We start from the raw sequence: 21,450 nt of genomic DNA, 5'->3' as shown, positions 1-21,450 counted from the left end.
TCAGATAACAGTCCGCATCACTGAAATAGGAAACGCTTGCGAATGTGGGGAAACGTCGTCTGTGCTCAGATTTCAGGTCAATGTTCTGTTCTACCCGGGTTGAGGGCCACGTAAACAAGGCTTGGGCCCCTGGCTAGGGCAAAATGCACTCCCGGGTGCTTGCATCCGGATGTGGTTATGCTTGCGGATACGACTATTGTCTGGGCACGAAGGAATATTATTGTAACTTGTGGTCTCCACTGCAGGATCCAGATGCCTGGCCATGCTCCTGATCGCGAAGTACCGTCGTCATGCCATACACCACAAGTATTCAGATTTCATGTCGCTCACTACGAACGATGATCCTTCCCATGAACTGTAACCCAGGTCCGTTCGACTCGCTGTCGATAACATGACCAAATGCTTTGCCACTGGGGCCTCGGATGGTTCCACGATGGTCAATCCGAAGTACGACTCCTGAAGCATTGCCGGATGATAGACTGGGCGCCAGTGCACTTTTGGTGCGAACGATTAGCAGCCTTTCGCATTGCTATACCATTGGTCTAGCTCCAAACCGGCGCATCTCTCTGACCGCTCTGAGCAGGCAGGGGCGAGATTCGGTTGTTTTTACTCCGGTGTTGGTACACCGCCAGGACTGAAGCTCAGTCGCTGTCATCGCTTCCGTAACCGACAAGCGGGCCCTTGGGGCGATCTTCTTCCTTTTTCCCAGATGTGAAAGTGACGCCTGAGTTCTTCAGCATTGCCAGCGTGGACCCAGAGAAGATGCCATCGTTGTCCTCCTTGGTGGCATATTGTTGCTGCTGGTTGACGGCTTCCTCCTGATCGGCGGCTGCTTCGAGCAGTTTCTGTTCCTCGGGCGCTTCCAAAAGACCTCCGTTTTGCGCCGCTTCCAGCTGGGCAGCCTTTTCCTTTGCGTACCACACATCGTCCGGAGCATCGTATCCTTGCAAGCCAAAGCTTCCCTCAATCTTCCTGCGCTTCTTTGAGTCCGGGTCACGACCTTCGATTTCAGCGACGTAATCGGCGGGCAGGGCGCGACGGATGGCCTCAGCAGCCTGTTCCTCGATTCGATGCGCCTCACGCTTCTGAGCCTGTGGATTCGGGTCCACAGTGGCCCAGCGCACGTTGAGGACTTCACTATGATCGAGAGCTTGGTGGGCCATGGCCTCCTTCGCAAACTGCGAATTCGCTTCGTTGGTGTACGTTACGAAGGCGACACCGCGGGTGTTGAGAACGCGTGCTGCGACCTTGATTAGCACGGTACAGCTGTGGCTGAGCTGGGCGCGAGCAACTTACTCCTGTCAATTTGGCCCCATTCTTGGAAATGTCGGGCGACGATCTCTTCGATGTCGTCGGTGACGTGGATGCGGCCGACGTAAAGGGTTCTGTTTTGCCTCATGAAGCTCCCAACACCTCCCATGTCATCACGGTAATCCGCGTGCTTGTCTCGACCGAAGCAGTCGACGTTGGGGTTGAACATGTCGTGGATGGTGGGGAGGCGGTGCAGGTAGTCGCAGTCGGCGCCCTTGGGACACAAGCCGCGGGCAAAGAAGAGGCAAAAGTAGCTTCCGGGAACGCTGTCGGCGCGCGTATAGCCGGTGTCGCGGGCAATGTTGCAGCGTGAAGGCGCAGCATGCTTGGAGAGATACTTGTCCTCGCGGTCGCCGCCACTCCACTTGTTGTACCAGATGTTGAAGATGGTGCCGGTCTGGGGCGGGGGCTCGGACTTGAAGGTGCTGGGGTCGACCTGAGGGCGGGCGGGCCTGCGCTTCTTGCGGATGATCTTCTTCACTTTTTTGCCCTCGGCGTTGGTGGTGATGACGACCTTTTCAGCGCCGTCGGCTGATGTGGTGACCAGCTCGTTCGAGGCGGCATCTGCAGCGGCAGGAGGAGCAGCGGTCTGCTCAGCGACATCGGCCATGGCGGCAGGCGGGATGGGTGAGGTTGGCGGAGGTGCTGGGGTGGTCACAGGCAAAGCTGTCAGGCGTGGCGGGCCGTTGGCTCGGCTTGGCGTGTTTGCAGGTTTCGCCAAGGCCGGGGCAGGGCCAAGCGCCCGCCAGACGGCGGCCTCACCTGGAGAGATCAGCGGCGGCAAAAGTCAAACGTCGATAACCTCGCGCCGACGTCAACCTCACGCACGCAGTGCTTGGCTTGGCGATTTCAGGTAAACACGGCGGCCGAATTGCGTCTGGCGCCGGCGAGCTGCCTCGGTCCAATGTCGCAGGCAGCAGCAAAAGCACTACCGCCTGCGCCAGGCGTGCGCCAGAGGGCCACCCAAGCTGATGCGTGGACGGTGACCGTTTCGAGTCTGTGCTGACGATATGCTAATGATGTGGAAATGACTAAGGCAGAGAAGCACGGAGAGGCGGGGGCCTCCGAGGCCGATGCGGGCATAGGTGTGTTCCTTTCCAGCCGCCACAGAGCCAGCTCCTTCTCGGTTCAGCCGCGCGGGCTCACCGCACACCGCACGCCGGCCTGCAGCTGATGAGGGCGGCGGTTCTGCAGGCATGCGGGCCGACGCAGCGCAAGCGGTGGGTGGGGCGGCGGGATTCGAGAAGGATGCTGGAAGCATGATGGGACATGATGGCTCATGATGGCTGAAGCGAAATAGGAGCGGTGGCCCAAACGGGAAGAGCTTGCGAGGACGGCGGGCCTGGCGCCGCAAGCAGGCACGCGGCTGCCGGAGATCAGACCAACCAGCGGCGTCCCGAAAGCGAAACAGACCCGCCCGTCGTACTCGCTCGGCTCCTACAGGCCCTACGACAGGCCCTCCGACAGGCCTTACGGGCCCCGCGCGGCCAGGACGATGGCCAGAAGGCTCTCGGCATCAGTGCTTGCCGGACACAAACTTGTACAACGCCCCAGGCTCCCAGATATAATTAATAGAGTAGAGCGCCCAGCCATGCGAGCTTGCCACCCACGCCGTTTCGCCTCGCACCCGCCCTCGACGCCTGCCGTTATCCGTGTCGCCCACCACTGACTGGCCTGCTGCCTCTTGCCTCTTTCGCCAGCCCTCGCTGTTGCACAACCGAGAGCCGCAACACCACGCCCGGGCCGCCTGCCCACCCCCTGCCCACCATGGCCAGCGACGGGGACCAACTCCACCCGGAAAAGGCGCCGTCTGTTGCCACCGACGTGACGGCCAACAACGAGAAGGCTTTGTTCAACGAGGCCGCCGCCGTCGCCGAGGCGCCCGCACTGAACCCCGTCCCCGCCCACCACGTCGATGTCCAGCAAGGCGAGGAAGAAGAGACGGACCCTTTCGCACACCTCCCGGAGAGCGAGCGGGCCATCTTGAAGAGGCAGCTCGATACTCCTGCCGTGAGCATCTCCTACCTGGCCCTCTATCGCTATGCCAACCAGCTCGAATGGACAATCATCATCGTCTCGTCTGTCTGCGCCATCGCCGCCGGCGCTGTCCTGCCACTCATGACTGTCGTCTTCGGCTCTCTCGCCGGCACCTTCCAGGGCATGTTCCAGGGAACCATCTCCCACAGCGAGTTCAACGACGAGCTGACCAAGTTCGTCCTGTACTTTGTCTACCTCTTCATCGGCGAGTTCTTCACCTGCTACATTGCCACCGTCGGCTGGATCTACGTCGGCGAACGCATCTCTTCCAGGATCAGGGAGAACTACCTCGCCGCCATCCTGCGCCAGAACGTCGGCTACTTCGACAAGCTCGGCGCCGGAGAAATCACCACCAGGATCACCGCTGATGCCAACCTCGTCCAGGATGGCATTTCCGAGAAAGTCGGCCTCGTCCTGCAAGCCCTCGCAACATTCATCACTGCCTTCATCATTGGCTTTGTCAAGTACTGGAAGCTCACCCTGATCCTGTGCTCCACCATCTTCGCCATTGTCTTCACCATGGGAGGCGGTTCCACCTTCATCATGAAGTACAACAAGAACTCGCTTGCTTCGTACGCCCTAGGAGGCACCGTTGTCGAGGAGGTCTTCAGCTCCATCAGGAACGCTGTAGCCTTCGGAACTCAGGACAAGCTCGCTCGCCAGTACAACGAGCACCTCGTCGTTGCCGAGTACTGGGGCAAGAAGCAAAAGACTGTCCTCGCTTCCATGCTTGGTGCCATGATGACCATCGTCTACCTCAACTACGGTTTGGCTTTCTGGATGGGCTCCAGATACCTTGTCGCCGGAGACATGTCTCTTTCGGACGTCTTGACCATTCTCCTTGCCGTCATGATTGGCGCCTTCTCCCTTGGAAACATCGGTCCCTGGCTGCAGGCTTTCACCACTGCCACTGCTGCCGCTTCAAAGATGTACAGCACCATCGACCGCGTTTCGCCCCTTGATCCCACCTCCAAGGAGGGCAGGAAGCTTGAGAGCCTCCAGGGACAGGTCGAGCTCAGGAGCGTCAAGCATATCTATCCTTCCCGTCCTGAGGTCACCGTCATGGATGGCGTTAATCTTATGGTCGAGGCGGGCAAAACCACTGCTCTCGTAGGTGCGTCCGGCTCTGGAAAGAGTACCATTGTTGGCCTCGTCGAACGCTTCTATGATCCTGTTGGCGGTGACGTCCTGCTGGACGGCGTCAATGTGCAGGAGCTCAACCTGCACTGGCTGCGCCAACAAATTGCTCTTGTCCAACAGGAGCCCGTCCTCTTCGCCACTACCATCTTCAACAACATCAAGCATGGTCTCATCGGAACGCAGTACGAGCAGATGGACGAAGAAAGGGTTCGCGAAATGGTCTTCAATGCCGCCAGAATGTCCAATGCCCATGACTTTGTGTCGGCCCTCCCCGAGGGTTACGAGACAAACGTCGGCGAACGTGGTTTCTTGCTTTCCGGTGGCCAGAAGCAGCGCATTGCAATCGCTCGTGCAATTGTCAGCGACCCGAAGATTCTGCTTCTGGACGAGGCCACCTCGGCTCTGGATACAAAGAGCGAGGGTGTTGTGCAAGCTGCACTGGACAGGGCTGCGCAGGGCCGTACCACAATCGTCATTGCTCACCGTCTTTCAACGATCAAGACTGCGGACAAGATCGTCGTGATGTCACAGGGCCGCATCGTCGAGCAGGGCACCCACAACGAACTCTTGGAGAAGAAGGCCGCCTACTACAACCTTGTGGAGGCCCAAAGGATTGCCGCCGCGAACGAAAAGATCGAGGAGGAGGAAGCCGAGCCCACTGAAACCGACGACGAGCAACTCAAGCGCATTACATCCTCCCAGTCTGGCAAGGGCGCGCTCTCCGCTGACCCAGATGACGATTTGGCGGCAAGGCTCAAGCGCACTCACACCGGAAAGTCGGAATCCAGCGTAGCTCTTTCCAAGAAACACCCCGAGAAAGCTCAGAAATACTCTCTTGGGCAACTCATCAGACTCATCGCAAGCTTCAACAAGCAGGAATGGGTGCTCATGGTGACGGGACTGTTCTGGTCCATCATTGCTGGTGGCGGTAATCCAGTTCAGGCGGTCTTCTTCGCCAAGTCCATCTCCGCCCTGTCAAGGCCACCGTCGCAGTACGGCGAGCTTCGCTCAGAGGCAAACTTCTGGAGCTTGATGTATCTTATGCTGGCCTTCACTCAACTGATTTCCTTCACGGGTCAGGGTCTGTGTTTTGCCGTCTGCTCTGAGAAGCTTATCCACCGCGTTCGTGACACTGCATTCCGAACCATGCTTCGCCAGGACATCGCTTTCTTTGACAAGGACGAAAACAGCGCTGGATCCCTGACTTCCTTCCTCTCCACCGAGACCACCAACCTCGCAGGTTTGAGCGGAGCTACCCTTGGAACCATCTTCACCGTTCTGACGACACTCATCGGCGCCCTTGCACTCGGCATCTCCATCGGCTGGAAGCTTGGTCTCGTCTGCGCTTCGACGATTCCCGTTCTCCTTTGCTGTGGTTTCCTTCGATTCTGGATTCTGGCTCGCTTCGAGCAGCGGTCGAAGAAGGCGTACGAGTCGTCAGCTTCGTACGCTTGCGAGGCCACCTCGGCCATCCGTACTGTTGCTTCTCTGACTCGTGAAGAGGATGTCTACGCCAACTACCATCAGCAACTAGTCGCCCAGGGCTCCAAGAACTTGCGTTCGATTCTGCGATCTTCGACCCTGTATGCACTGTCTCAATCCGGCATGTTCCTGTGCACTGCCCTTGGCTTCTGGTATGGCGGAACGCTCATCAGCACGGGCGAGTACACAATGTTCCAGTTCTTCGTGTGTTTTGCTTCCATCACTTTCGGTGCCCAGTCGGCTGGTACCATTTTCAGTTTCGCTCCGGACATGGGCAAGGCCAAGCAGGCTGCTGTCCAATTGAAAACACTGTTTGATCGCAAGCCCGAAATCGACACCTGGTCGCAAGACGGCGAGAAGATTCAGACTATGGAGGGCAACGTGGAATTCCGCGACGTTCACTTCCGCTACCCGACACGTCCTGAGCAGCCGGTTCTTCGTGGTCTTGATCTCACCGTCAAGCCTGGCCAGTACGTCGCCTTGGTCGGCGCCAGTGGATGCGGAAAGAGTACTACAATCGCTCTGCTGGAGCGTTTCTACGACCCTCTGAGCGGTGGCATCTACGTCGACGGCAAGGAGATTTCCTCTCTCAACATCAACGACTACCGCAACTACATCGCCTTGGTTAGCCAAGAACCCACGCTGTACCAAGGCACCATCAGGGACAACATCTTGCTCGGAGCGGATCGCGAGAACGTGCCAGAGGAAGCCATCATCAAGGCCTGCAAGGACGCCAACATCTACGACTTCATCATGTCCCTTCCGTAAGTACCCCGCGTGCACCACTCAACCAAGAGGATTTGCAAATGCTAACGGTTGTCATATAGTGAGGCCTTCAACACCGTCTGTGGTAGCAAAGGTGCTCTCCTTTCCGGTGGCCAGAAACAGCGCATTGCCATCGCACGCGCCCTCCTCCGCGACCCGAAGATCCTGCTGCTTGACGAAGCTACCTCTGCGCTCGACTCCGAGTCGGAGAAAATCGTCCAGGCGGCACTGGACGCCGCCGCTAAAGGCCGCACCACCCTTGCCGTCGCCCATCGTCTCAGCACCATCCAGAAAGCCGACGTCATCTACGTCTTCGATGGAGGAAAGGTTGTCGAGTCGGGCACCCACAACGAGCTGCTGGCGCGCAAGGGCAGATACTTTGAGTTGGTCAGCTTGCAGAGCTTGGAGAAGCAGAAATAGACGACATGTGATGTTTGGGCGGTTATTGCGCGGTTTGGCATTGCTATTTTGCATTTAAAGCGGCGTTTGGGGGCATACCGGATTCTCTCGCCTCAGGCTGAGGTTCTTACATATACCACACTCTTGGTCGGTCGTTGGATTCAGTATGGGTTCTTGCTGAACTCAAAAGTTCTCACGGTTTCTATCCACATTACCTCCTTTTAGTATCCTACTCAGACTAGACCTCTACATTCATCCACATTTTGAACCCTACCCCTGCCTTCTTTCATATAACGTGTGAGTGCACCATCTCATGAGTCTCGTGTTCCTGCCATGGCCGCTACAACATCACCCGTTGAACTGGAAATCAACGATCTCGCACAGTGCTGCATGCCTACATGGTCGCCAATTATTTGCCACTCAACGGTACTTTACACAGCACCATGCACCATTGCTGGTTGGGGGTAGCGGCCAACAATACCGCTGCCGTGTCACGGTGCTGCATGCAAGGAGTTGCTTCTGTGAGTCGACAGAAAATGAATAAGGCCATGCCACTGCGATGTCACCATCATCATATTAGTAATAAGACGTACTTATGCTTTTTATGCTTTCTCAAGTACAGTGAAAAGGAATTGTGGCATAGTTGGTGCAGAAAGAAATTAACATACCTACACGGGGTAGCGGAGCTCAATATCTAGGTTCATTTATGTAGATATAATTTCGATAATACATCTGCGTTTGGATATCTGCTTCACCTGCTCGCGAAGAAAAGCTGTTTAAAACTACATCTACGTTGAAATATCTGTCTCGACTACCTGCACCGAGGATCGCTGTAGATCAGTTCCTTCCTGTGTGTGTGTGAGGTGTGTGAGGACATTGTCCCCGATTGCCTTTATCTCCGTGTGCCATCGAATAAATCCTAAGAAAAGAAGCTCTATTGGTGGAAAGCTGCCACGATGACACGAGCTGGAAGTCCAAGTCCTTGCACGCCAAAGGAGCTTTTTCACCGCGGTGAATTGCAACAGAATCTCACTTGTCCAAGCATGCCTCATCATCAGCTTCCCGCCACAACCTATACGAAGTGACCTTTTAGGCCTTGACATGCTCATCAAAAAGACATCTAACAGCTTGCAGAAAAGCCCGCTCCTTCGCAAACTTGACGTTTTTCTTCTGACAGATCACCACGAGTGGCAAACGCATGCACGGTACCTGCGTACAGCGCCAACTGATACGTTGCCCGCATCTGTGCAAGGACATCCTCGGATTCGCGGCGCTTCTCCGTGGGAAAAACGTAATCGTCCTCTTCCAAAGTAGGTCAGGAGTTAAGCACTTACTTTCCCCTCTCCCTTGGAGCACCGAATTCTCGACTTACCGGCTGCAGCAATGCTGGGAGGACGCGTGATAGCCTTGAGTTCATCACCATCCGCGAAAGACTGATGAGCGGCGATGGTGTTGGTCTCAAAAGTGGGGTGGACAGCATGAACGTAATAAATGTGAGGTGCCGGTCAAATAATGCGGTCTGACCGCATGGCAAACCCCCACCCCATTGGCCTGCAGAGGATGCTGTACCTAGTTATGAATTTTTTTTAGATGCTATTCCGTCTCACTGCGGATTTGATAGTGGTTAGAAATATATCACTATCAATAGAGAACGGCAAATTCAACCTAAGAGCAAGTAGAATTTTATAGTGCATGGGTGCTGGCACGATGTTGCATTTGGGGGAAAAGAAAGGAAAGAACCATAGCAAGCACCAAAAGTAGTTTGCTTGTGCGTTATGCATACCAACTATCCCGAGACCCTGTGACCTGCCATGGCAGGTACTACAAAATTAACCACCAACGCCGCGCTACGCCGTCTTGTCGTATGCACATTATCTCCCAATTTCTCTTCTCAACCGTCCAGCCGCCGTGGCCGGGGTAGGCTCAGGCCAAGACTGAACAGCATCCTCAACCTCTTCCAGAAAACTCATACTGTTGTGTATCGAAGTGCCACCAAGAACCACCCTGACGCCGGGTGAACTAGCGTTGACCTGCGCAACCATCTTCGCTTCCTCATACGTCGCGCCGCCCACCATGAAGATGATGATATCTTGCGGCTTGTCTCTGGTGGTGCCACCGCCATCGACGAATGGGTACAGATGGTCGCGCAAACGGCCTTTGATCAGATCTTGTAGTGTGCCCTCCAATCTTGGCGAATGCTGGGTGTAGACGTTTTCCACACCCTTGAGGCCCTTGAACCTGTTCTGTGCATTGCTGAACAGAGAGCCGGACTGGAATAAATCAGGAATTCCCGCTGCACCAGACGTGGTGACCTGCAAAGACTGGTGATAATGTAGGAGCTTGTTGACCAGGTCAATTCGGTGGCGAGACAAGTTGCCAGCCACAGCAAGAAGATCAAGCAACATGGGGATCGAATTAGAAGGGTGCTTGTGGTATCTGAGCGCATAGATTGCGGTGAGGCGAAGCTTGTTGTCCGGGGCTATCGAGGGATTGGAAATGATTTGTTGTAGATGCTGTCAGACATTAGCTGGGAACCTAGCAGAATAGGGAGGTTTGCCAACCTTGACATCATTGGAATGGTTTTCGTTGCAAGCCAAGCTCTGCTCGAGCTCACTGACGTCCAGAAGGTGGTCCTCCCCTACACGCCGGCTCAACTCTCCCACAAGCGTGACATGCTTGGTGACGTTGCCGGACAACTTGCGAAATTCCGGATAATCCTCAACGAAGCGCTTCATATCGGTGATGGACTCCAATTTGAGGCTGCCTTGTTGTTTGGATGCGAACTGCTCGACGTAATCCTTGGCATTCTGGCCAAGATCTCCAAAGTTGAGGTACATGTTCTTCTTGAAGAATGGGTCCTGATCTTGTGATAAAGTGATTTCCTACATGCCCGTCAGCGGAGCAGCAGTGCAGGCCACCTCTGTCGACTCACCTTGAGCTCAGGCCGAATGTCAGGTACATCACTCAGGTCAACCCTGCCGTTCTTTATGCCCATAAGTTCATGCACCATAGCTTGATATGTCCACTGGGTGAGCAACGGAGTGACGGGATCATCTCTTCTGTCCACGAGGAGCAGGATGGGAGGGGTGTCCGTCTTGCGAAAATCGAACAATTGCTCCTCCTGGGTCATCTGATAGCGGACCTCGGTTGCCAGCTTCTTGGCCAGGAGACTATCCTTTTGATAGCGGATCAAAGGCCGCTTCTTCATTGACAGCAGCAGGGCGATGATGCCCTCGGTAGAACGCTGCAGGGCATCCGGGTTCCACAAGTCCGGGTTGGTGCTCCATATCCTGTGCTGCAGATTGAGCGACATGAGGTCGGGATTGACGACCAGGTAGTCGGCAAAGTACTCGTGCACAGCGCGCACGACTTCATGGTCGTCGGCCTCGGCTAGGCGCTCGAGCGAGGACTTGCGTATGATGTTGCTGAAGTAGATGTTGTATTCGCCGTACTTGGGCTCGCGCAGCTCGTCGATGAGGAATTGGATGGACTCGGGCGAGGGACGGATAAAGCACAGGCAGCGCAGGTGGCGCATCTTCTCGCGCGTCTGGCTGTCGAGGCGGCTTGTTCTCTGTCAGCGGGGCCGAGGGCTGGCACGGGCTTTGGACGCACTCGGTGAGGTAGACTTCATGGCTGAGCAGGGCTGACTGGGTGGTGGCGGTCGAGACGATGGGGACCTTTGGAGCATCAGCAACGGGCGCACTGCTGCTGGCGGGCGAGGCGACGGACCTACCGTCTCGCTGTCGAGCAGTAGTATCTTCATCTTGGCCGGCTGAGAGCCGGTGGAGCTGTCGCCGGCCGACACCATCTTGGTGATGTAGCCCGACACGGACTGCACGATATCCATGGTGGGCTTTGGGCGCGGCGCGCGCTTGTGGTTGAGGGTGCAATGGCGGAAGGCGTGACAGTCGAGTCGGACGGCGGGGTTGCATGGGCTGGGCTGAAGCTGCAGTGGCAGTGTGCCTGGAGCTGCACAGCTGTCCCTCGTCGCTGCCGATCGCGGCAACCTGCGCCGCCAAGCGCTACGTAAGCCACATGGATTCTCCCTCCGCCTGTCGCTGCGCCATCCCACCGCTGCTTCATCAGCTCGAGACGCACGTGGGACTGGCATCTGTCATTGACCCTGCGCCATGCCTGCCATATCCACCGGCAGCCGTTCCCGGTTCAGCTCGAGCGCTGCCTTTGTCCAGCAAAGAAATTGACCTACCTACATCGCTGTATCTGCTTCAGCTGCTCATGGTGAAAGGTTGCTTGAACCTACATCTACGTCGGTACACGTGCTTCAATTGCCCACACAAAGGATCGCCGTAGGCCACTGTGCTGTCGACTTCGAGGCCATCGCTGCTCACGCTTAGCTATCGAGAGATCCCGGCCTCGCTTGAACGCATTATTCTCCAAAGGGTACGGCTTGCTGAACGCCATTTGCCCGAGTGCCGTCGAAGCAGGGCTTTGGAGACTCGTCGAGTTCGGTCCATGCTCCGTTAAGTCCGCTGCGGCATCCGTTTGGGGTAAAGAGCCGCACTCGGTTGCATACACATTCCATGCCTCCTACCTATACCAGCAAGATGACGTCATGGATTATCACTGCACCTTCCCGCTTTCTTGAACGCAACCACAGCTACACCGAGAGCAGGTGTAGCATTGTCTCTCTATATCCACTCGGCTTCGCGGCTCGCAATATACAGCAATGGCTCCATCAGGACTGGCAATCCTCATGGGCGCAGGCCCGAATACCGTAAGCTCCAACCCATCAACTGGCCCCTGCGTCCAGGATCTGATGGTTTCAAGGGCGCCGGCATAGCTCGAATCCTTGCCCACCCCTCTCACGGCAACCTCGCCGTCGCACTTATCGCCCGACGCCCTGAGCCTCTTCAGGAGCTCACCAAGAGTCTCCGCTCTTCTGCCCCAGGAGCTGTGCTCGAGGCATTCCCCACCGACGAATCGCCCGATTCTCTGGAGATGACCTTCTCCGATATCGAAAAGCACCCTTCGTTCAAGGACTTGAAGCTTCGTCTGGCAATTTATAGCGTCAAACACAGCAGCAAGAAGCCCTTTCTCGAAGAGACCCATGAGGTATTCCGAAAAAAGAAAATAAAATTGCACACCTCAAGCCCAGTTGACTGATCGTCCCCCCCTAGGACTTCATCGATTCTCTAGAAACGTACGTCGGCGGGGCCTTCACCTTCGCGCAAGAATCCATCAAGCGCCTCTTCGCCGACCATGGCGCCGCCCCGCTCGCCTCGTCGGACGGCAGCGGCGCAAAGAAAGGCACTCTGATCTTCACCGGTACGCTCGGAGCGCTGCGCTGCTCCGCCCAGTTTGCAGCCTACGGCGCCGGGCGCGCGTCGGTGCGTCAGCTGGCGCAGACGCTGGCCCGCGAGATGTCGGAGAAAGGGATACACGTCGCCCATACCATCGCCAACGGCGCCATCGCCGACGCGTACGGCGACGACCAGCGCGCCGGCAGGAAGATGAGCGCCGAGTCCGTCGGCAAGACGTACCTGTGGCTGCACCAGCAGGAGCCGGACCTGTGGACCCACGAGCTGGACATGCGGCCCGCGTGCGAGAAGTTCTGATGAGGGGGGCGCGGTGGTGTTGATACAGATACATAATAGACCATGTAGTCGTAACAAGCTGGTATAACGTAAGAAGGACCCCCCTCAAATTCGCTCCTTGGCTCATTTCCAACCTTTCCCCCGTCTTCGCTTCTCCCCCGAGAGTTCTAGAAGACAGCCGGGGCCGCATGTAGGTGGGTGTTAAAAAGGGGGGGCGCTGGACGGCCGTGCCACACGCCTATCGGACGCTCACAGACGCGGCATCCACCGCAGCCCGCTCTCCTGTCCCTCGCACCACAGGCCTTTTCGTCCGACGGCAGAGCGGTACGGCACGAAAAGGGCGTCTGTGTATAGCCGTCGGCTCCGATTGCGCGGGCAAACGTGCACGTCGCTTACCCACCCATGCCCCGGCGTACCCGCACCTCGAAACGCTAGCCAATGATACAGTGTACCCACATGCTTCATGTCCTGGAGAAGTGTCCCACAGTGGGTTGCAGAGAGAAACTTTGCCCCCTTCTTCCAGAGCCGTCATGTCTACAGCATCCTTGCCAATTGCTTTGAACGTCCATGCATGGAGGGGTCGAGTAGTATCCTTCGCGGATCGTGGACAAGGAAATTTCTACAGACCCATTGGGGTACTGTACCTGGCTTTCACCATTTAGTAGATTTGATATTCCTTTCTCATTTCATTTCCATAACAATGAACCTCACCAAAGCCAAAAGAAAATCCCCCCGAATTAATCTACAATACCCCCGATACCAAAACGTTGCTGCCGCTGCTTCAAAATTGCACTGCCTCATGGAATATAATGACGAGCTTTGTGTTTATCTATCACTGCTGCTGCTAGTACAACTACACACATTTGCGCAAAGGGGAGCTTTGAAGGAAGCGCCGAGCACCAGTTCGCCGCCGTCGTCAACGATTGCGGCAACCAGGTATGAAGTAGAAACAAGATTGGCTCGCTTACTGACTGATATAAAGCTCGACTGAACTCCGATTAGCCAAGCAGAAACCCACAGCTTTGCAAAATTGAAAGCAAAAGCACCAATGCAAGTTGAAAGGGAGGAAAAAAAGCCCAGGTCCGCCAAGCAGCCCATGCTCGCCCCGCCGAAGGCGAAGCCGAGAAATCGAAAGCAGCAGCAGTAATAAAACCGGCCGGTCTGGTCAGGTCGAACGGGCCTGCTTGTTGGAAATTGCAGCCCGTTGAAGCAGATTAGTGTGCCCCTGCCAGGGAAAACGAAGAATTGTTGCCGACGATTTTGATGCACCTTGGATGTTTCCCCGTAGAAGCAAGCGTAAGGACATAACCCACTCCTTCTCCCCCAGGTCTCATGATGAGTGAGATTCGTTGTTGCTTCGATCACCGTCGTCAACTGCCAAACCCAACTCCGAAGATGTGTCTTTAATGTATCATTTGCTCTTGTAATCCGTAATGTAAGACATGGCCGCTCGTGACAAGCTTTGGACGATGCAGAGCGGCGAGACGCTTATATCTCGACAGTCTTCATCTCTTCCGACGACACCACGCTCTTACCCTTGCCCTTTTCGCTGCCGTTCTCCTTGTCGCTCTCCATGCTGTTCTTCTGACTTGCGTTGTTGGAGTTCAGGTCAGAGCTGGGCCGGGGCGTGTTCATCTCGATGAGCTTTTCCTCGTCCGTGTGGACCTTGACCGCCGGGGGGGCTTCCTCTGCCACACGGGCCAGAGGACTTGAGATAGGCACACGAGGGCTGGTGCCATTCCTGCTCAGCCTGTGAGGCGAGCGACCCCTATCTTCACCACCAGAGCCAGGGCTACCATACGGGCTGGTTCCGTTCGAGGCAGGGGGGGCGTTGGGGTTGATGGAGAGCGTGCTCTGAGGCCTTCTCTTGGGCTTGCGGCCATACTTCTGGTCGGCACGCCAGCGGAGAATTTCAAGGTACGGAGGCTCAACGTTCTGCTTCGCGAAAATCTTGAGTTTCATTTCCATGGTTTCCTCATCCACGTATGTCTTGTCGGAGACCAGGTCATCGGCGAACTGAGCGAGGAAGGCGGCCCAAGAACGAGCGACGACGAACTTGGTGTCGTAGTCGCGACCGAAAATGATGACCTGTCCCCACTTTCCAGCGGGGCCAGGCGCGAGATCGACAGCCAAGCAGTTTCCACCCCAGTCGCGGGCGAGAGGGATCCAGGCGGGGTGAGCATAGACCTTCTGAATTGCGTTCGGCGGCTGCGAGTCCTGACGCGAGAGCAAGTCCTGTCTCCACATGGGATTGTTGGCCTTTTGCGCATCGGTCGGTGCCGGGGAGGACGAGGGACCAGCAACGGCCTTGATCGGCACCTGGGGGGCCTGGTAAGAGGGCTGGGCGGCGAGGACATCCTCATTGACCTTGCGCCAATTGGAATATTCCATGACTATCTCTTCGCAGTCCAGGATCATGCACCCGAAGAACAAGCCTGTCGGCAGACCACCACGCTCCTGACCGTCATGGATCTGAAGTGACTCGCGTACCTCGACGGGCAGAGTAACGTCCAGGATGTGCTCCAGCTCATTGACATCGTTGTGAGTGGCACCCTCGCACATATTGTCCCAAAGCTCCACAAAGCGATCCTCAAGCCACCGGTCAACGCGCTTCCAAGAGTGGCCGACCGGCGGAGGCGGCGGAAGACCATCGCTGAAGCTCTGCATCTGGATCTCACCCGAGTTGACACCGTCCATCGTGGGGTTGTTCTCGTCGGGCGGACGGGCCATGCTGGAACGCATGCCGGGCGAGTATGGAGACGAAGGGGACATTGGGGCGCGGGGCGAGTTGACGAAGCCGTTGGCGGAAGGCTCGTCCTGGGCGTAGGGCGAGTTGAAGTCGGTGCGAGACTCCATTGCGCTGGTTGCGACGGAGGTGAGCGGCGTATGACGGCTCTGGGGAAGCGGGACATGCTGGCCGGTGCGGAAAGGAGAGTCGTGGGAGGCATGGCGGTCGTTGGAGGTCATGGTGTGCCAGAAGTCGCGCCACGCGGAGGTGAGCATGCTACAGGGCGATTAGCAGCTGGCTAGAGGGTTGGGCCAAGGGGGACGTACTTGGGCTTTTCAGCCATGGCGAGCAGATTGCTGGAGCGAGCGTTTGACGCGGCGAGAGCGAGTGTCGGCGTTCAATGCAGGCTCATACGGGGCGGCACGCGTGAGCGAGAGAGGGCGCTGACGTGGAGGATGCCGGTGTTGTGGTGAAGAAAGTTGGCTTGGGGCGTGGTGCAGCACAGGGGAAGGGTCGCGCCAAGAAGCGACGACGCTGCCCCGATCTGCGCGGTTGGACTTTGGGCTACGGTGCGTGCGCGGCGAGGGAGCCGTGGAAAATGCTTGGCCCGGCCGGGTGGTGCTTGTGCGCGAGCGCTCTGCTGGGATTTGGCGCGGAGCCGTTTGCTGCGCAGTGGTGTTTTAGTAGGGAGGCATGCGAGGACCGCGGTGTGTGTCTGGTCGCGCTGTTTACCTCGTCCCGTCGCGCGAAGCTGCCGCCCGGCAGCCGCCCCTTAAGCCGCCGCAGTCGCGCCCGGCAGCCCGTAAAAATAGCACGGCAAGCGGTGGGCGGCCTGCTTGCTGTTCCTGTGCCGCCGACTATCACGCTGCTATTGCCGGCTCGCGACACCGTTGATATCACTGGCCGATGATCGTGTGTTTCAAGTGGTTCTACGGGCGCGCCGCTGGCGATCGGTCCCTGTGAGGCGACTGCGGCAGCCAACCTCGTCGCGCGCCAGCAGCCTCCCTGCATGCTGGTGGCAACCACATCGCGCGAAACCTGACTCCGGCACCCCAGCCTGCTGCGCCGCCCTGTCCACGAGCATCACAAGATTCGAGAGATTCCACCCGCCGCACATCTGCTTGGCGCGCTAACCGTCCCGTATCTCGGAGCAATCCCCCGCCGATTGCGCGCGACCGGGGTCGTCCAGTGCCGACCCGCAACCTGCCATCTCGAACGGGTTTGCGCATCTCATCATTTGGCTGGGACGATTGTTGCCGCTGGGGCAGGGGATTCCCCGCCGCAGGAAACCGTCATCCAGTGCTTCAATTTACCGTTGATTAGCATTACCGCAATGACGCATGATGACAAGCGCCTACCGTCTCACCGCTCCCAAAGCGTCTCCCGACCGCCGATTACGATAACGGTTGCTATGGTTTGCAGGCCGTTGCCCGGCCTCGGGAAATCCTCATCCAAACAAACCTTTGTTTTTCGACACATGTTTTCTCACTTTGGCCATGAAAACCTGGCAGTGGCGCTTTGCCACTCAGACGCATCGCATAGGCTGGCCATTAGGCCAAGGCAAAAGAAAGTCGTGTTATTACAGGCATCTGTATTAGACAGTGTTTCATTGAACGGGCGTAAAAGTTTGCCTTAACGGCTTGGTGCACGTAAAACATGATAGCTAGGATGCTGGGGCTTCTCCCTCCCCGTAAAAATGCGAAGAGACTCTCTTGACTACAATCCCCTCATCGTACGTCCGGGGAACGAGTCCAGTGTCTTTATATACCTCCGGATCGTCGACTTCTTTGCAGTCACGCCCGAACGCCTGACAAACATTCCCAAACAGCTCTTTTTTTTTTGTAGTTGCCGGGCCGGATCGCCCGTCTTTCCTCGTATCTGAGCACTTCCGCCAACGCCAAGACGCTAAGTTCGTGATCGACTGTACAACGAAGGTAATATAAGAAGATTATCGAAGAATGGCAGTTCGAGCCGTGAACACCGCCGTATTAAATCTCAGTATTGGGTTTCATGGGTCGACATGGATGATTGGAAGAATTTGAATGCGGTTGTCCAAGCATCAGACCTTGTGGTCATCATCGTCTTTCCGACCAACAAGCTCATACTCGGCATCTCCGGAGCGGCGAGTCCCCGGAATAGGCAGGAAACGGGCGATCCCGCCTCTCCTGCTTTGATGGGACATGCAACGGTACGTCCACCAGAGGCTTCCGATGACCGAGAAACCAATGATGAATCCAAGGACGGTGAGGAAGAACCAGTGGCGCGCCATCTGGAGAAAAGAACGTTAGCAAATGGCTCAATATACCTTGACGGAGCTGTCGTACCCAGAAAATAAGCTTCACGTCCCCACCATGCCAGCTGTTTCCGAGGTGGTGCGTGAAGAAACTCCACGGGTGGTTGTTGTATTCGTCAGGGAACAGGATGCGGATCTCGGCATCCTCCGCAGCCGCGGCGCCCTCGTTGATGTAGTGCCTCCAGATGACGCTGAGGAAGAGCGGACCCGTCGAACCCATGACAGTGATGTAAGGCAGCAACCAGTTACGGTTGTATCTTGGCAGCGCATCGATAACCTTGAGGAAGAAGGGGTGTCGCGGGACAGCACCCATGGCGTCATTGGACACGCCGGTAGGAACGGTGCGGCGAAGCCAGCTTGGGTATGAGAGGAGAGGGTCCAGGCGGCGGTTGCAGCCATCATCGAGATCAATGTAGATGCCACCGAAGTGCGCGAGCACGAAATAGCGAATCGAATCGGCACGCTGGATCGGGAACTCATAGCCGTCAAAGGTCTCCAAGAACCATGGGTATTCCGCGGCGATGAACTCGCGAGACTTCTTGTCTGTCCATAGCCTGTACTCGTAGTCCTCGTGCAGATCGATGCAGCTCTTCTGTGCCTCCTGCCAGCGCTCTGGGATGCTCTCGTTGATGTAAGTCTGGTGGATGATCTTGGGGATCAATTGGGGCCGCTCGCTGATGGCGCCCGAGTTAGGGGCCGGAAGCTCAGCGCGCGAGATGCGGTCCTCGGAGCCATCGACGACGAGAAGCTCAAGAAGGGTCCAAACGTTGTGGACGAGCACGCCGATGACGATGAGGTTTATGACGAGGAAAATAAGCACGCCCTTGCGCATGGTGAAAGCGGTGTAGAGTGGGGTGGAGTGGAATTAAAATGCCGTACGGGGTGGCGGAACGGGGCAGCAGGTCGACGGGACCGGGGCAGGCGCGAGGTGCGATTAAGAAGCCGGTAGGAGATCAAGCCATGGGCGGGAGCACGGTGAAGGACCGGAGAAGGAGAGGACTGACCCACGGCGTTGAAGGAGAGGTGAACTGGTGGCCAAGGAGGGCGGCGGTGCAGGCTGGAGCAGCGCACATCTGAGCCGAAATTAGGCGCGCTTGCGGGTCTAGTGCGGCTGGGGCTCAGCTTGCGTGCGGAGCCTTGGGCCAGGGCCAGGGCCCAGGGCCCCAGAAAAAAAAAACGCCTTGCGAAACCGTTGACTGCAGCGCCGCCTGCGACGATGGGCGCCCGCCTTCCCTCGCATTCGCTCTCTCACGCTGCACCGATGGATGGTGTGCTCCATGTCTCCTTGTCGTGGCTCGTGCGTTGGCGAGCGTTAGGCGCTGTGAGGCCAAGGTGACGCGGCCGCTACGAAACGCCATCGCATTCTGCCCTGCCGCGACAAATCGCGTGTCCGTGTCCGTCTCCGCGCGACATGGAAGAGACAAGCCTTCACTTGCGACGCTACCGCGCCGGCAAACGGCCAGTTTCATAACCGTTCCGCCGCTTCCGGCCGCGAACCTGCGTCTGATCACCATCGCTGCTATGAAGCGTGCTCTTCCGATGAATGAATTCTACTTTGCTCTAGCGGAGAAGCGCCATCATGCCGCCGCTTCGCCGTAACCCGGCCTGAACCGATAATGCCCATTCAAGGTAGCCCCAGCGCCGTGCTAAATCAAATTACGTCTGTCCGACGGACAAGGAGAAGGGCATACACTCAGCTCACCCTATCCGCTGACGTTTAGCTCCCCCACCGGGTCCTCCGCCTTCCCGAAGACGCTTCCTGTCCATCTCCTCCCTCATAATCCGCTCAGCTTCGCTCATCTTTTTTGGCTGCTCCTTGACAGCAACCTTCTTGCTTGCGAGAGGGTTCTTCTTGGACGAGAACACATTCTTGGGTTTACCGTTACCAAGTCCCATGGAGAATGTGGGCTTCGCCGGAGCAGCAGCAGCGCTCTCTTTCTCTCCCGTCTCTACCGCTTCCTTGGCAGCCTGCGCTTGGGATCCTCCATCCGGTGGTTGGGATGGGCCGGTGGCCTGAGGTGGGCTTGGTGTCTTTGCGACTGATGGCTTGAGGTTCAACTGGATCTTCTCTCCCTCCTTCCTTTGCAGCTGTGTGTTCTCGTCGTGCCGCTCAGCATCCACCTTCACTTCAGCGCGCGCCTTTTCAACCTGCTCTTGGATCATGCGCTGCTCGCGCTCCTCGTCGCCCTTCTCCTGCCGCTCTTTCTTGCGAATGGCGTCCTGACGCCGCAGTGCCTCAGGGCTATTGTCGATCCATGAAACGCAAAGGCCGTTCCCTTTCTCGTCCTCAGATACACGACAGATACCTTCTCTTCCGAGATATTTGCCGAACTCGGTAAGTGACGGCCACTTAGTCCTATAAAAGGGTCAGAAAGAGCAGCTAGCAAGTACCGACGTGTGCCACCTACGCATTCATATGGATATGCTCTGCAAAACGTCAGATACAGTAGATTGTCTTTAGAGAGTAGTTCTTACCTTTGTTTCTAATGTATTCCTGATAGAAGTGGTTGAGATCTGTGTAAAGCCGATGTCAGTAGGTGGAATCGGATGTCTGTAGCGTAGTAAATGGAACTTGATTGCTTACTTGTCTTTTTCTCTCCGTGGGCTGTCCGCAGCAGCTGGAGGAAGTCTAGACAATGTGTTAATTCTGTTGCACTCGCAATGCCTCTAGAGCGGCTGAACTAACCGTTCTGGAACTGCTGGGAAAAGTCGCTTATGGCCTTGCGAGGGTCTTCCCCGATAAGCAACATTTGCCGTACGTGAGATTCTGACTGCACATGGCCTATTTCTAGGGTCAGCAAGCATGTAGGCGGCGAGGGCTCGGACGAGCTAACATTTGTATCCGTTGGCGTCTCTGCACTGTTTCTCACATGCCTGGCAGTACCTACAAGTGGTCGGTCAGCAAAGTACTAGTGAAGACCTCGAATTGTAAAGACTAAATCTCGAAGGGAGTAGCTCAGAATTGTCGCAGACAGCTGCATTGCAGGCCTGATGGCCTGATCTTTCGGCAGTAATATAATCGCCAAAGCTACCGCACGGCATGCGCTTTTCACTTTCGAAGAGCACGTTCGTATTTCGTACAGGCAGTATGAGTTGAGTGACTTACCATCTCAGTCGCTGTAGTCCCTTGGACTTCATCTTGTTGGCCTGCCATTTCGTGGAGCCGACTTCAGCGCGCCCCATTTTCCTGACGTTGGGTGAAGCTCAGGAGGGGTGGAGTCAACGGCGCAAATCGAGGAACTTGGTGCTGGCAGTTCGCAGAAGCTGGAAGCTGGGTGGCAAGGTTTGCGAAAAATGGAGGTGAGGACCTCGAAGTCGTAGCGGTGGGATGTGGGGTGGAGAGGAATGGTGGCGATGTCCGACTTGTACGTTAGGTAAGGAAGTCGCGCATGTCAGGTCCGTGCTGACTCAGGGTAGCACTCAACTCAAGCATATCTTATCTTGATCATCTCCGCCCATCGAAAGAAGCAATCCATACCTTTGGTAGTTTGACGTCAGTACCCATCATGATGCATCAAAGAATATGGATCTTGGTTGTAATAAACTGCTCTCTCATAGGACCAATGGTATGTACATAAACACGGTGATAAGTGCGTCCAGTGCTCTGCATAGGCTTAGCAATAAGCGGGCTGGAGAACCGTTGAGCTGATGAAGAGCTGCTCGTGAGCCGTGAAGAATGCTCTGAGTCATTCCCATGAATTACGATCAGGCAGACCGACGCGGTCGAGGCCATCATCAAG

General features: G+C 56.5%; 7 protein-coding genes across 7 annotated transcripts; 2 read left to right on the top strand and 5 right to left on the bottom strand.

Moving 5' to 3' along the window:
- Window positions 1-641: 641 nt before the first annotated feature.
- On the bottom strand, window positions 642-1,921 carry BKCO1_4600030 (cell cycle control protein; the record flags this gene model as incomplete). The annotated part of the gene is made up of 2 exons (XM_020276288.1): window positions 642-1,240; window positions 1,297-1,921. 2 exons carry the CDS (start codon window positions 1,919-1,921, stop codon window positions 642-644), a joined length of 1,224 nt encoding a protein of 407 aa, XP_020127858.1.
- Window positions 1,922-3,078: 1,157 nt separating this feature from the next.
- Window positions 3,079-7,155, top strand: BKCO1_4600029 (abc multidrug transporter mdr1; the record flags this gene model as incomplete). The annotated part of the gene is made up of 2 exons (XM_020276286.1): window positions 3,079-6,734; window positions 6,798-7,155. The coding sequence occupies 2 exons, from the start codon at window positions 3,079-3,081 to the stop codon at window positions 7,153-7,155; spliced, it is 4,014 nt and encodes a 1,337-aa protein (XP_020127868.1).
- Window positions 7,156-9,005: 1,850 nt separating this feature from the next.
- BKCO1_4600028 (vacuolar protein sorting-associated protein 45) lies at window positions 9,006-10,981 on the bottom strand (the record flags this gene model as incomplete). The annotated part of the gene is made up of 5 exons (XM_020276285.1): window positions 9,006-9,647; window positions 9,696-10,016; window positions 10,067-10,697; window positions 10,747-10,811; window positions 10,868-10,981. 5 exons carry the CDS (start codon window positions 10,979-10,981, stop codon window positions 9,006-9,008), a joined length of 1,773 nt encoding a protein of 590 aa, XP_020127869.1.
- An 840-nt stretch (window positions 10,982-11,821) lies between these two features.
- On the top strand, window positions 11,822-12,710 carry BKCO1_4600027 (short-chain dehydrogenase reductase sdr; the record flags this gene model as incomplete). Its single annotated transcript, XM_020276284.1, has 3 exons — window positions 11,822-11,869; window positions 11,923-12,207; window positions 12,273-12,710. The coding sequence occupies 3 exons, from the start codon at window positions 11,822-11,824 to the stop codon at window positions 12,708-12,710; spliced, it is 771 nt and encodes a 256-aa protein (XP_020127897.1).
- Window positions 12,711-14,177: 1,467 nt separating this feature from the next.
- On the bottom strand, window positions 14,178-15,760 carry BKCO1_4600026 (uncharacterized protein; the record flags this gene model as incomplete). The annotated part of the gene is made up of 2 exons (XM_020276283.1): window positions 14,178-15,693; window positions 15,744-15,760. The coding sequence occupies 2 exons, from the start codon at window positions 15,758-15,760 to the stop codon at window positions 14,178-14,180; spliced, it is 1,533 nt and encodes a 510-aa protein (XP_020127898.1).
- A 1,716-nt stretch (window positions 15,761-17,476) lies between these two features.
- BKCO1_4600025 (mipc synthase subunit) lies at window positions 17,477-18,542 on the bottom strand (the record flags this gene model as incomplete). Its single annotated transcript, XM_020276282.1, has 2 exons — window positions 17,477-17,686; window positions 17,742-18,542. The coding sequence occupies 2 exons, from the start codon at window positions 18,540-18,542 to the stop codon at window positions 17,477-17,479; spliced, it is 1,011 nt and encodes a 336-aa protein (XP_020127849.1).
- Window positions 18,543-19,408: 866 nt separating this feature from the next.
- On the bottom strand, window positions 19,409-20,893 carry BKCO1_4600024 (zinc finger protein rts2; the record flags this gene model as incomplete). Its single annotated transcript, XM_020276281.1, has 7 exons — window positions 19,409-20,066; window positions 20,119-20,137; window positions 20,186-20,224; window positions 20,295-20,339; window positions 20,397-20,492; window positions 20,545-20,594; window positions 20,817-20,893. 7 exons carry the CDS (start codon window positions 20,891-20,893, stop codon window positions 19,409-19,411), a joined length of 984 nt encoding a protein of 327 aa, XP_020127850.1.
- Window positions 20,894-21,450: the final 557 nt, after the last annotated feature.

Source organism: Diplodia corticola, assembly GCF_001883845.1.
Source record: "Diplodia corticola strain CBS 112549 chromosome Unknown scaffold46, whole genome shotgun sequence".
Taxonomy (NCBI): domain Eukaryota; kingdom Fungi; phylum Ascomycota; class Dothideomycetes; order Botryosphaeriales; family Botryosphaeriaceae; genus Diplodia; species Diplodia corticola.
The sequence above is the reverse complement of the archived record's forward strand: the minus strand, read 5'-3'. Positions and strand labels throughout refer to the sequence as shown.